Source organism: Lygodium microphyllum, chromosome 19 (genome assembly GCF_053477565.2).
Source record: "Lygodium microphyllum isolate KBCC chromosome 19, Lygodium_microphyllum_v1.1.10, whole genome shotgun sequence".
NCBI lineage: Eukaryota > Viridiplantae > Streptophyta > Polypodiopsida > Schizaeales > Lygodiaceae > Lygodium > Lygodium microphyllum.
Window position 1 is genome coordinate 17,067,088 of NC_141153.1, and position 14,807 is coordinate 17,081,894.

Genomic DNA, 14,807 nt, shown 5'->3' on the forward strand with positions numbered 1-14,807 from the left:
TAGTGTGGCCTTAGCTCTCCAGGAACTGTACAGACTTTCAATTTATGTTATAGAAGTGATGAAACAAGTTGGCCAAGTATAGGTGTCTTAGGACCATCACAACTAACTAAATGTCCAGATGGGACTAAATGGTCTAAATGGGGATGCTTTATTGGACATACACTTGCACATGTGAGCTTTGCATCACAGACTTTTCAAGGATATGCGTGCTGCTCAGCACCCCTGGGTATTGATGGTCAGAGCCTTGATTGAGCAGGTTAAAATAATCTATGTTAAAACAAACATAGCAGCTACAAGGTTGTGGCAGTCCAAAGGTGTTTGCCTCTTCGCTGGTGTTGGAAGCATCAACTCAAGACTTTTGACTCTGTAGAATGGAAACATGCAGCACACAGACAAGAAGGTAATTCCTTTCTGGGTGAAGTATTGCTTTTTTACCCAGTTATGAATTGGCTCGAATATTACCTCTTTTTTTTCCAAATAAAGTGTGGCTAATTATATTCCTCCTGCATCAATACATGTCTGCCAATCCTGGCTATGTACTCCAGGAACCTTGGTGGCTTCTTGGCGACTGCAGTGGCCAGCCATAACCACTCTCCAGGGTCCCACTCCAGCTCATCAAGTGGCCTGCCCTCCCAAATCCAAAGGCACCACTCCTATAGCTCCTCCCAGAACACATAAGGGTCCAGACGCCATGACTTCCCCTAAAGGGCAACCACCCGAATCCTCCTCCATGAAAGGACACATGACCCCTCATCCTGCTCCCCTTTGTCAAGGACTAGACACCCCCCCTCCAATATGGTGAAGAAAGCTCCATGTGGGGCGCCGCCCACTCTCCCTGCCACCTGTAGGGGGATGCCGGTTGGTGAAAACCTAACAGCCCATACCTCACCACGCTCTACCAGCTCTCGTATATCAGGGGGTCAAGCCACTCCTAAGGTATGGCTGCATCGATCTCCCTTCTCCTGAACTCAACTCCTCTCTGGCAACCTAATGCCCGCTGCAACACCTCCTGGTCCGCCGCCATCCTGCACACCTCCCGCCACGTCCTAATGGTAAGAGCCGAGCCGGCCTCCCAACCAGCCCACTGGATGTGGGGGCACTCGCCAATCTATACCCCCTCCCGATCTCTGACCTGGGGGTTCCAGATCAACGACTGGCGGTCTATCTCCTCCTGACAACCTGGGGGCTCTGTATGAGGGTCTTACGAAGGCCATGCCACACCCGAAGTAGGCTGCGGAGGAAGGAGGATCTAGGGGGCATGATCTGTGCCGTCATGAAGATCCATCTCAAGGACGGCCTCCAATCACCACCAAGCCTCGGTCTGTGCTCCTGGAGGTTCTCCTGCAATAGGACCTTTCATGTTTGACCACCTGGTATGAGACTGCGGACTACTAGCTTGCCCAAAAGGGCCAGACTCTAATACTCTGGGTCTATGATCCCAAGCCCTCCCTCTGACCAATACCGTATGATGGTCGCCCACCCCACCTTGTCCAAAAGTCCTTGGAACCGTCGGACCCGGCCGAGAGAAAATTCCGCACAAGGCAACGAAGCTGCACTACACAGGACACGGAAAAGCACCAACATGAGGCAATGTACCACGCTGTCACTAGGAGGACCTGGTTAACCACCAGGCCTCAACCCGCTAGGGAAAGGCAAGTAATACTCCAATAAGTCAACTTTCTCCGAATAGAGTCAAGGACTGGAAGAAACTGCTAGTCAGGAGTAATGTCGAGTCCCACTTGGAACCCTAAGTAACGGACAGTCTGCCCTCTGCACACCCACCTAAATCCCAAGTGGACACCCCACTCCGTGCTAGAGGCTGGGTCCGTAAGGAAACCGACCAACTTTCGTCAATTGATTTTCGCTTCCGCTGCAATGCAAAACACCTCGAGAGCTAGTCTCACTCTCTCTAGCATCAACTCAGCATCCTCTATGTATAGTGATGTATCATCTGCATACTCCGAGTCTAGTAGCTCCGTCTCCTCTCTCACCGGAAGTCGGAGGCCACGTAACCCTCCTCCCATCCACTGGGAGATGTGGCCTACCACTTGATTCTTCATCTCCTCCTCTATCTCTGTCATCGTCCACTCTCCTGTATAAGAGGTCTGAAGGAAGAACACATAGTTTGGTTCATCCGGTGGTGCTAGTAGATGGACCTTGCTACTCCTTGACTTGCGTACCACAAAGATTCCCACCTCCAAAGGTAGTGGGAACTCTCCACGCTCCGCAACTCTCAAGTAAGACCACAGACCACTGTGAAAAAACTCCTATGGTAGGAGTTGTGCCTATCTCGAGAAAGTGTGACGGGCGACATGGACCGATGAGCTGGTGGCTCGGGGGGAGGGGTTCTCGGGTGAGGTGGCGCCTCCGTGGGAGGCAGGTGTGGAGGCTTGTGGGACAAGGAGGGAGGGACCTCGTGCTGTTCTTCCTAGGGGGGACGCTTGCCCTCCTGCTTCCTACTATTGTGGCTATCTCTGAGGAACTAGCTGCAGCCCCCCTTGTCGTCTCCCATTCTGTCGTCTCTGGACCCCGTGTAAAGTTGTCGCCTGTCGGCGACACCACCTTAGCTCCGAAGCGCGTACGGTCTGTTGCTTAATGCCCAAAGTCATGGCAACGCAAGCACTGCCCTAGCTGCCCAATCACAATAACCTGTTGTCTAAAAGAGTGTCCGCCTATCTCAATCTCCAGAAACTATAATATATTCTTTGTCTCTTTCACTGCCACATGTACCTTTGGGACTCTTGCTGCTGTCACTATGTCCATGAAGGAAGTGGGAGGGTCAGTGCCGAAGAGCCGTCAAAAGTCGTCCACTAACTGTCGATACTCTACCGCCAGTCCAGGGAAGAGTAGGGTGACCGGAAGTTTAAGGGTTGTGGAGCGTGAATGCCTCCACTGTGAAGCCACTGTACCCGGGGACCATGTAGATGACCCCCTTTGTGGAAGCATAGGGTGAACTGGCCACTAGCTCATAGGTTGCGTCTGCCAAGGTGAGTCGTACCATGAAGGTCCCTTGCTCCATGAGAATCGCCTCCACGATCTGCGCTGTGCCAATGCGCAGCATGGAGTGAAGCCAATCCCGAAGCTGTGAGCCCTGGATGGGGAGTGTCCTACAACCTAACCAAAGATCGTTGTTTCTTTTAGCTCTAGCTATGTGGCATGGACTGCTAAGAGTTGTTCCTCAAAGAGGACGGCGCGCAACGTATTTGACTGGGGGGCACTCATAGAATGCACCGGTGTCTAACCATAGGTTTCCATTGTGCATCCCTACTGAGAACCTACCAATCACACTGTTGTACTGCTGGAGGGGGAGTGTTGCTGCAAGTGGAGGGAGCAATTGGGGGGGGGGGGGGGGGGGGGGGCTGGGGCGCGGGTCAGTGAGGGTGCTGTTCGATGGCGGGGGCGAGGTCCTTTGCATCCACAATTGTCATCATCATCATCATTACTCACATCATCTGCCATTCCACGAGCTACCATGACTAGTCTGTTGTTGTTCAAAGGCTTCTTCACCCTGCCACAGCTGCCACAACATGGTTTACAGCATCTTCATGATCAAACATCAGGCGACCAGTCCTACAGCTTCTGTGACTTGTTCCTCAGGCAAGTGACCTGTTCTACAGCCGTTGCAACATCTATACAACCAGGCAACATCATTCAGACCTATGTTTTCACCAGTAGCAGCTTCCTTTACTGTCATCCACTCCAGCCTGATCTGTGCTTTTGCCCATCCAGCAGGTTGTGTTCAGGTTTCGCACATTCTGCATCACATGTGTAGTCATTCTTCACCCTGACTACCCCTTGGCTGTTGCATGATGACATCCTGAACACTAATCGGCTACATCTGCTACATCTACATCAGATTTGTTGGTATTGTTGCATTCGGGTCCGCACACAGAAAATGACTCTTTTTGGCACTCTCCCTCATCCCGCTCCCACAAGAGTCCACGGTTGTTAGACATCTCCACTCCTTGAGCATCTCACCTATATTATCTTCTTCACTCAATCTTATTTTGTATTTCATTCATTCATCACATTCTACTCTTCTCCCACTTTTGAGATTTTGTCTTTTTTCTCTGAGTTATTACGTTTTTGTCATGTTCCCATATTCTCTGCAAACCCTAGCATATTTTTGAATGGTTTCAGAGCAGGTGCTCTTCTAAAGAGTATCATCATATGGCCATTGCGAAGGCTTGGTGTGTACAAGTGACATGAGCGACACTTAACTAGTTCGCAATGGCTAAGACACCTTTCTCTTGGGAATCCATCATGCCTTCTTAGCCGCCTTCTTTCCTAGATGCATGAGGCATCATCATGCTCTCAATGGGGAAGACCATACATCCTTCACCTCATCCTCATCCAGTTTACCGAATGTTTAGCAGATGTCATATGTGGAATTCACAAAGTGCCTGCATAGAAAATTGCCCGATTACACTCCTCTGTCTTCACTCTGTGCTCCATCAAGAGCTACTGCATCAATCACAATAAGCTAGTGAGGCTGGCCACCTCTCTACTCAAAGAGGACATACCACGTTCAAGACAATTGGCAAACTCTTTGTCTTCATCACAACCAAGCCTAGTGTCAAATTCATATAACCCTTTAGATGCATATGAACCAAAAAAACCCTCTATTTCTCCTTCTGTTGAGAAGGATCCAATTGTAAGTCACCATTGAGATCATGACCAATATTCAATTATGGAGTCTTAACATCATATGAAGTTGGTATAACTGCCATTTTGGATTACCAATCCTCAATTATCCACATAACAGTAATGCTCTCTCTATATCCTAGGTTATTCAACAATAAAATCCATGGAGATTGTAAGCATGGGGAAGAACGTAAGCATACCAATGCTTTGAACTTAATCAACTTAATCAATTATCACCATGAAAAGTAGAAGATGGAGAGAGAGCGAGAGAGAAAGAAAGAGGAGCGTTGACACCACTTTGAGAGGGAGCTGGCCCCTCCCCCTTTACAAAAATTTATTAAAACAAAGCACTAGCATGGAGTGCCTAAACCATATACAAAAGGGCTGATTTGTTACACTTCTAAAAATTAGGGTTTTGAAAACTTAATCTCTACATACTCCGGGCAGCAAGCGGATTTTTCTTCTTTAGTGCTTAAATTGGATCAAGGTAAGTAGAGAGTGCTTCTTGGATGAGAGAGTGATAGGAGGGGACAAAGTATGTGGCTGAAATTTCAACATGAGAGCTTACTTGAAATGCAAAGAGAGACCTCCAATATATAGGTGTGGGGCTTAATTGTATAGGTTCACCGATTTATGGTAATGAGCATCTAATTTCACATTCTCAAACCACTCATTATATAGGCTTCTAGTCAATGTGACTACCCAAGTCTAAAAGTCTTAGTCATCTGAGCTTTTTGGTCAATTTGACACCCTGACTAAACTTTTAATTTCACTTGGGCATCTCGTTAATAATGACCCAAGTATAATTATAAGGTGTTTTGGCAAGTGGCCACCCTTAAATAGAAAGATAAACATTTAATTATATTTTGAAACACTCAAATGATACAAATTGCCTTTCAAATTATATAAGCATCAAATTAATATGATCATTGAGCCAATATGTCTTTGTACCAATTGATATACAAAAAGTTAGTTGCATCCCCTCCCTCTTAAAATCCGCCTTGTCCTCAAGATGTCGCTTGAAGTATTCCTGATCCTGCAGCTTCTTCATAAGCTAGAAATATTCCTGGATAGTCTGTGCATCCATTTACAATCTAAATGAGAGTACTTTTTAAATTTTAAAATTCGTTTTTTCTAAAAATAATTATTCCTCATTTCCTAATCATATGAAAAATTATTTTCTCTAGTTGAAGGTTCTCCTCCTATTCATCTACTTCAGATATATCCTCTATTATAGGTTCCAATGGTGGACGCCCTTCATAAGGTTTCAAAAGATAGATATGAAAAGTATTGTGAATTCTCAAGTACTCTAGGAGTTTTAACCTATAACAAGCATCATTAATATTTTCGGTGACTTGAAATGACTCATAATTTCTTGCTACGAACTTAGTGAGTAAGGATGAAGGCTTGTTACAGTTTCTTAAACGAGGTTTGTTAAATTTCAGCAACACCCAATCTCCTTCTTCTAAAATCACGTGCCTTCGATGTGTATCTATTACTTTCTTTTCTTTTTCTTAAGATCTTTGGATAGCTCATCTAACTTGGGCAAAAGTTATATCCATATCACGCATGAACTCATTCGGCGTGAAATGTCTCCTCCTTTGTTTTGAGAATAGATAGAAAGAGTGATTTTCCATACATAACCTCAAATTGTGCTCTACCTATTGAAATATAAACTGTATTGTTATACAAAAGGTAAATACTTTTCTCATCACTTCATGGCAATAGCACTTGAACATATCCAATATTATGAGATTAGCTATCTCATTTTGCCTATCTAATTGAAGATTATAAGAAGAAGAAAAAGAAATCTTTATACCCAAATTTTCAAAAAAAACTTGCCAAAAGAGACTAGTGATTCATGGATCTCTATCACCCACGATGCATTGTGGTAATCCATCATACTTGAAGATTTGTTGAATAAATATTCTAGCCATATGTTGACACTTGATGGTCTTCTTGACAAGAATGAAATGAGTCTGCTTGCTAAACCTATAAATAATATTCTATATACCCTCATTGCCATTTGCGGATTTTAACAAACCAAAAATAAAATCCATAGCAATGCTTTTCCAAGGTTGGCTTGGAATTGGTAAAACATTATGTTGGAGGAACAAAAGTTATCCCTCCTCATACATACACAAAAAAGTTGCATTCTATAGACCACCTTGTTGAACACCTGTGGTGGATTCTACATTCCTTGTGGCAATGACTTCATACAATTTTCATGTAATTAGTCAAATAAAAATTATAATCAAAATAGAGGCCTTCTCCAGCATTACAATGTACTGAAATGAAAATCCATTTCTGCCAGTTCTAAAACATCCTTTAACAACCAAGATCAGGATCATGGTGTTGACATACAGGATGGACTGGTATCCTCAAACCAGACATCACTGTTGCACATGTGATTTATGTACATCACCCAATCGTCTTTAGTGTACTTATCCTCCATTCTTCCGGCAGGACCCCTCTCTTTATACATGTAATATGTTTGGGTATATACACCCAGAATCCTTAGTAACATAAAATTTTTTTGTCTCTGCATGGTGATTCTCACAGTGGTTATGACCTGAAAGCTATCATTTACGACTTTTCACTAGGTGACTGTAGGGTCTGCGTAATGCTCTTCATTCTAGTTCCTGAAACACTCCTTAGCACTTCAAACATTGTTATACACAGTTCAGGAACCTTTCCCGTGTAAGGATGATGCTAAGAAGTGATGAGGCTCTCCCCTTCTGAGAGTTGATGGCACCTAAAAACCCTCCAAGACCGTTTCTACTTAAGGGCTGCTCAGCCAACTGTAGAAACATCTGAATTAACTGGTCTAGTTACTGTTGTTCTGGGCAGACACCATTCACAAGGCCTTCTTCACACAAGTGAAGTGCTACTGTACCCTTGCCTTCATCCCCCTCCTTTTGAAGAAAATGGTAGCTACTGAATTTTATTTTTTAGGACAAAGGACCAGGATTTAATTTCCACATACATACCTATTTGCCCTTCTCCTAGCAACTGACAAGATTTTCAGAAGAAAAATATCAAAAATGCAACAATATGTAAAAACCTAAGTTTGGTTATTATTTTACTTTCATGTACAATCACACCTTGTGTAACCAATATGACTTACACAAGCTCATCTGGAATATCCTTCACAGAAAATAAAGGAGGTGGAAGCAGCATCATGTCTTCATGGCCTGGAACTTGAACCCTTTCCTGCTCTGAAACCATGCTCTGATACGTTAATATTCAAGCTTAAGTTAAAATGTTATTTTCATTTTAACTTATCATATCAATTGCCTAAGGCCCTAGATATGGAATTGGAACTTGATACAAACTACAGTGTTTTAATGGAAAACAGTTAATGCACTCCAATATGAAATAATATTAAAATCAATGAGCTAAAAGAGATAGCCATGACTATGAAGGTATGTGCAGCTAAGCAAGAAGACAGGCATTTCAAGTTTCAACTACAATGAACAAACATGACTAAGTCACTTAAGCAATAACCTTTCAAAATCTCTTAATATAAATTGATCATTTGTGTTTTGGTATTTGGGGTCAATGTTTATGGCAAAGATACAATAACCCAAGTCACTCCACTCCATGTCACTACTCCAAAGTGTATGCATTGGGCTGCTCTTTTGGATGTCAAGAACACATGATGGCTCTTTGATTAGCTCTAGCCTCTCTTACGAGGCACTTGTTTGAAGCAGCATCCTTGGGTGGATATTTTAAAAGCTTTTATTGAGAAGCTGGAGAATTCTCATGGCAATACACATGTTCAGGTCTCTTCGTAGCATGATTTAAATTCTACTTAGAGAATTTAACGCCATAAGTCAGTTGTTATCCACTTGATTGCAACATGGCAAGACCTATTGTCTTTTACTCATTAATAACCCCCAGATTCCAAACAAAAGTATTGCCCGGCCTGATGATTTTCTGCAATTCAACAAATGCAATGTGTGATACGATGATAGAGAATAAAAGGCAGGTTACTAAAGTGGCTAATAAGGGTCAATCAAGTAGAGATGGACGCACCAAATTGTGCAATAGATTGCGACAGTTAGGGGAAGTTAGAGATTCTATATTGGCAAGATCTCTATTTGGAAGTTCTTCTTGGAGACCTCTGTTATGGCCTCTCAAGACCACAACAGAAACATAGAAAAACACCTGACTGCCTGAAATTACCCTGTTGCTGCAGATAACTTCCTGAATCAATTTACAGCCATTTTAGGCATTTAATATTCAGAAACTATATGCAAACACGAAATACATATTGTATTCATTATTTCTGAACTGCTGTCCTGAAAAATATCACACAGTTTACTATCATCACGATCATTCCTAATTGAATAACTTAAAGTAGACATCATTAATATTCATGAGACCAACATAGATAAATAAAACCAAACATGAACGACCATATTTTGGTACTGTCCTGAAAGATTTTACATTCCTGATCACGCAAAATCTGAAAATATACTTCTTCTTGATTCTCAAGACAAACGCCTAAACTTCAAGTGAACCTCATATGAAATATAAAGTCACTTTACACATGCTAATCCTAAAAGCATACATGCATATAAGTACTAAGGTATAAAAGTACTAAATAGACGATGGAATCCAAGCCCTAACACCTCGCGGAGCCCAGTGGATGGCTACATGGTAGCCATGACCTAAACCCACATATCCCTTCATCCAAAGTAAAATAATGGTGTAACCAGTTCAAAGCAACATGCCATGGCTGGGAACCTATTAAGCACAATGACATCCATAGAATATCATAGAGAATGAAGATATAGAATCATGATTGAATAAGTAGATCAATACTCCAATGACAAAGAGTAGTTGTATCGATCAAGAAATATGTCGATGATGCTCCAGCATCTGCATCATAAGCAATGTATGGCAATGTATCACAAAACTTGAATCTTGAACAAGAAATAGCATCACCAAATAAATATGCAAGATAATCTAACAAAACCTGCAAAAGAAAACAATACAGAATTGCATCTGCATCTGCATTATAATCTTCCATAACTTCAATCTGCATCATGGCATCTACAAAGTATTGTGTGGTATCGATCCAAACTGATAGAACCTATAGCTACTGACTTTCAAGTCTATTTTCAGATTCCTGAAACTTCTGATCTTCAGGTTGCTACTCTAATTGCTGTTTTTGAGTTTGCTGTAGCACTTCCTGTTGTGTATCATGCATTTTAAAATGCTACAACACTTCACACTGTTGTTGCAAGAACTCAGGTTGTTGTTTCAAGAATTCAAGTTTCAGCAATCCATACTGTAATTCTAACACTACCAGCAAACAAGAAATTATTGCTACATTTAGCTTTCGCTTTTGTATAATCAGTTTGCCATCCTTCTTCAAATTAGTTCTATGATGACAGACCATTGAATCAAAACCTTTCATGTCAATGTAATTCCATGCAAATATATCTTGAAACTCTTTGCACAACTAGACAAGATCTTCTTGAAGTTTTCTTCCAGAAAGATGCTAACCTTTATGGGTTTTCCCTCTCCTTCCACATTTAGGTTGACATCCTGAACCTCATCTTCAACTATCCTTGCAGATTTTCTCATTGTATGCTCATATCTCAACTCAACCTAAATGATAACCTTTTGTCCTTCTGCATCCACTACATCAGAGCTGTCCATACAATGGTCCACATCACTTTGCTGATTTTTAGGTATCCCTTGCTCAACAACTTCAGGATGACTAGTTCTTGAGTCCTGAACCGTTTTATACTCCTCATTCCCTGACCTCTCCTAAATTTTAAATTGTTCTTAAGCTTCAAGAAAGCCTTCAAGATGCTATCCTGTGATTGATTTTGGTCTGCAATTTAAGCAGTTTGTTGTTCCAGAACTGCATTTCCTTCCCTTATGGAAGAATCCTAATACTCTTGAATAATGCCATCAAGATTTGTCTCAAACACTGAAACCACAGAAGGATTTTCTTGACAAAATAACTCCTCCTCGTCACCCTCAACATCATCTAGCAAACTGATTGTTTGTGCATACAGATCCTCAAGAATAGCATCCTAACTTGGAACAAGTATGCAAATCAACAATTTCATTTTCCTTCCCCAAAACAACTTCCTCAAGAGCATTAATAACCTCAAAACAATGTGAAACTTGCAATTCCATTGCATTCTTGACATGAGAAACCTCTTGTTGAAGCAAAGCCTTCTCTTCTTCAAGCCATGTATGTACCAATGTTGAGTAGTCGCAACTTTGCTTTGATAATTGCTAATTTGTATCCTTCTCCCTAAATTGGTGGTGTAGCCAAAGAAGGCTATGTTGCAAGGTCTGGGCCTCATTGTCCTAGATTCCCTTCGATAGGTATAGGGTCTCCTACTTCATGATGGAAAAAGTTGGATCCAAACCAATATGGGTTCTTGGATTAAAATGTGCAACTTGTGAACTTTGCACAATCCTAGTCCTCTTCCATAAGTCAAATGCCTTTCTTGACTTAAAATTGAAAACCCTCTTTATCGTTGATTCCAATAATTCTTAGTAGGATGTAGACCTATTGTAAGTCAGGGAGATGCCTAGGCCTTGTGTCTATCCTTCACTTTGGAGAAACTCCATATCACTAGTAGGAAGGTTATTAGGCCTTGGATTCCATCGTCTATTTAGTATTTTTATACCTTAGTATGTATATGCATGTAGGCTTTTAGAATTAGCATGTGTAAAGCGACTTTATATTTTATATGATATTTACCTGAAGTTCAAGCGTCTGTCTTGAGTATCAAAAAGTTGTATCTTTTAAGATTTTGCATGATCACGAAGGAATGCGAAATCTTTTAGGACAGCACTAGAATATGGTTGTTGATGTTTGGTTTCATTTAGTTGTGTTGGTTTCCTGATTATTAATGATGTCTACTTCAAGTTATTCAATCAGGAATGGTTGTGATGATAGTAAACTGTGTGATACTTTTCAAGATAGCAGTTTTGTATTAATGAATATAATATGTATTTTCGTGTCTGCATATCATTCTTGAATATTAAATGCCTAAAATGGCTATAAATTGATTCAAGAAGTTAACTGCACCAACAGGATAATTTCAAGCAGTCGGTGTATTTCTTTGTTTCTGTTGTGGACTTGAGAGGCCACAACACTTAGGTGATCCTACTAGTTTCATGGGCATAATTCTCATGATTTAGGCATCAGGCCTAGAAAGAAGAAATTTGCAAGACAATGCAATATTGCAATGATTTTAGTCGATAGCCTGAAGACCTCAATCTATTCAAGAGTTTTCAATGCTCTAGGCTCAAAGTAATCTGGTTCCAATTGAAATTTCTCATCTGTGAGATAGCCAGTAGTTTCAAGGGTTCATTTTGGGAGTTTCAAGATGTAGCCCTAATTCAAGTCTTCAGGTTTTCTCTTCAAAATTGAAATGTCAATAGAGGAAGATACAAGAACAATAAAAGAGGGTACATTCTATTTAGAGGAAACTAGGGATGATGAGAGAAAGGCTATTTTAGAGAAAATAGAGATTCAAGCAGTTTCAGGGTAGACATATATTCGAGCAGATTCCTCCAATTCAGATAGTTTCTTCCAACTCAGGCAGATTTCTACAGTTTAGACAGATTCCTGCAATTCATGCAAATTTGTGTAATTCGGGTAGATTCATGTAATTCGAATGTTCAGGAGATGATGGAAAAGAATACGAATAAAACTTGCCAAAAAAGTGCTACCAACAAAGAAGGAGATCAAAAGCAATTTCAAGAAAATGCCATAATGAGGAATTAACTGGTATGACCTGAAGTGCGAAAGCGTCAAGAGCTGTAGAAATGGCAAGAGTAACCAGAATTGTCAAAGATCTATTAGAGATGGCCTGATAACACAAAGAAATCTTATCAATATAGGAGTCTTCAAGCAATACTTGCAAAATAGTTTTTCAAGTAGCTTGAACTACAGAAATTGCAAGAATAACCTGAATATCATAGGTTGAAAACCTACTACTTCATCATTGCAAAAGTTAGGAGGTTTGGCTGAAAGAAAAGTAGTTCTTTTGTGCAAACTGCATGCATGTGTCATCATGGGTAAATCTAAGAAGAAGCAAAAGACATGCAAAGTCTGCTTTAAGCATGGACATACCTCAAGATGTTGTCCGTATATTTATGAGTCTTATGAAAGAGGGAAATTCTGTACGTATTTCTACATGATTGGTTTATGTACGCACTTCAATGGTATCCACAAGAAGCTTTCTTCAACATCAAAGAAAGGTGCATGTTCAAGAATGGTTCTCAATGCCTTTCTTTATAGATTTTTGGAGGAGATTGAATGGTAGCCTCAAACCCAAGGAGATCTCTTTCTTCATCTAGCTTATAGCCCATAGGAGTCTAGCAGTTGACACTTCGCTTAGTCATGGCAAGGATGGTATAGCATGTGAAAGATGTGGAGAGATAAAGAAAACCAAATGGTGTTGTCTATGGGATTGTCCCAAAGCCTGGAGGATGAGGAAGAGAGCCCTCATGATAATCTTCCATGGCATAGCTAGAACTACAATAGCAATGTGGAGAGCAATAGCCTAGGTCAATTTTTCAAACAATCTACATTGTCAATAATATCTATTCCATAACTTAATACAATTGAGTGATCCATAGCTACCAGCACACCTTGAGGCTTATGGCCACATAAAAATATTTTGTCTAGGGTACATCAAGATTGAGTCTAGCCGTAGACAAAGGCCTAGCATGTGGATATGAGGACTTTTAGAGAAGCCACTCATTTCTCATCATTGGCCATCACTTGAGCAAGATTCCCATGATTACTTGTCCCAAATATGAGAGACCAAGGGGCATTGTCACATATGGGAGTTGATTGCTAGCATCACTACTTCGTTCATTTTGACTATGAGGTGTACCCATGCATTGACCTTCACAATGTCTCTACTATAGAGAGTTGAGACTCTTCTACGATCTAGACAGATTACTCCTTTGATCCATGGGAGATAGAAAAGACTATAGGGAAACTTTAATTTGATGATGAGGACAAGAGATGCTTTTATGGAGACATGAGACTCTAGCACATTCTTTCACTTAGAGACGCATATGGTTTGCTACTACAACCCGCCAAATTGGTTGTTCACGTAATCATTGTATCTATGATGTACTTCGCAATCTCTTGTAGGGCCTTTTTTGTACTTTGTATTTTATGTTCAGCATTTCTTTCAAAGTATAATTAATAAAATTATCATTCTTGGAAAAAAGAATGTGATTGCTCGTATTTATATGCATACATCATGTTCTTTCTTCCACTTATCATATGGAGAAGAGTGGATATGGAAGCTTTTTTGACCTTGATGATTGAGATATTTTAGGAAACTACAAAATGGAAGAAAGATATAATACTACTGCAAAATAAATTGAGCTCTTCAAAGCTGCATTGTCAGCTTAATACCTTAAAAATCTAGTGCCACAAGTAAAAGAAGTTTCCTTGGTTACATTTGTTCAACCAAGACAACCTTGGTCACTATAATGCTTGCCCGAATGTGCATGAATATCTTTTACCTTTTGGAAATTGCTGGATAGTGGATCTGAATAGATGAACATGCAGAATCTACATGCAAATTCTATGCATCTTGAAACTATTGATTGGAGTGGGTTATTTGAACCAAGAAGAGCTACTTCATTGAAAAGAAAGGAGTGACTCTTTATTACATGTGACAGATAATCAAGGAGCAAGGTTATGTGCTCTTGTTTGTTATTGCCTCTAGAAGATATGGATTGGGCATGCATTACATGCTAATTTGGAGGGAAATCAAAGAACTCTTTAGGTCTTCTAAACCAATTCCTCCACTTGATGTAGAGTTCAAATTGGAGCCTACAGTGTGATATTCCCACTGCTAGACCATTTCTACTTACAATTGGTATCTCCAAAACTGAGTTTCCAGTGTATCATTCCTTCTTCTTGGATAAAGGATCATCCTAATACTCTTAACATCTAGTAAAGCACGTCAGCGGTAGAGAAAATTTATGAATTGCATATGAAAAGGTAAGCTTTCCCTCAAATTGTGTCTATTCTTGTGCAGATCTTTGGGGTGTACTCCCCCTTGGGGCACTTCTTCTTAGGAGAGGCATAGCAAGTTCCAAAAAGCTGCACTGTGCAAAATGAATCAATCCTTCACTTTTTATGTTAC

General features: G+C 40.8%; 1 protein-coding gene across 11 annotated transcripts in view; it reads right to left on the bottom strand.

Moving 5' to 3' along the window:
• The window catches only part of LOC148019607 (uncharacterized), a 136,936-nt gene that overhangs the window by 48,154 nt on the left and 73,975 nt on the right, over positions 1–14,807 (bottom strand). For 10 of the 11 annotated variants that reach the window (XR_015694851.1, XM_087699713.1, XM_087699710.1 and 7 more), the window contains 2 exons: positions 9,475–9,531; positions 7,772–7,862 (listed from right to left, as the gene is read on the bottom strand). Coding sequence is in view for 10 of the 11 variants with exons in the window: in XM_087699713.1 (XP_087555839.1) it covers positions 7,772–7,862; positions 9,475–9,531 (148 nt within the window). In the remaining variant the exon portion in view is untranslated. The remainder of the gene's footprint in view (positions 1–7,771; positions 7,863–9,474; positions 9,532–14,807) is intronic. The other variant, XM_087699711.1, reaches the window with a different exon arrangement.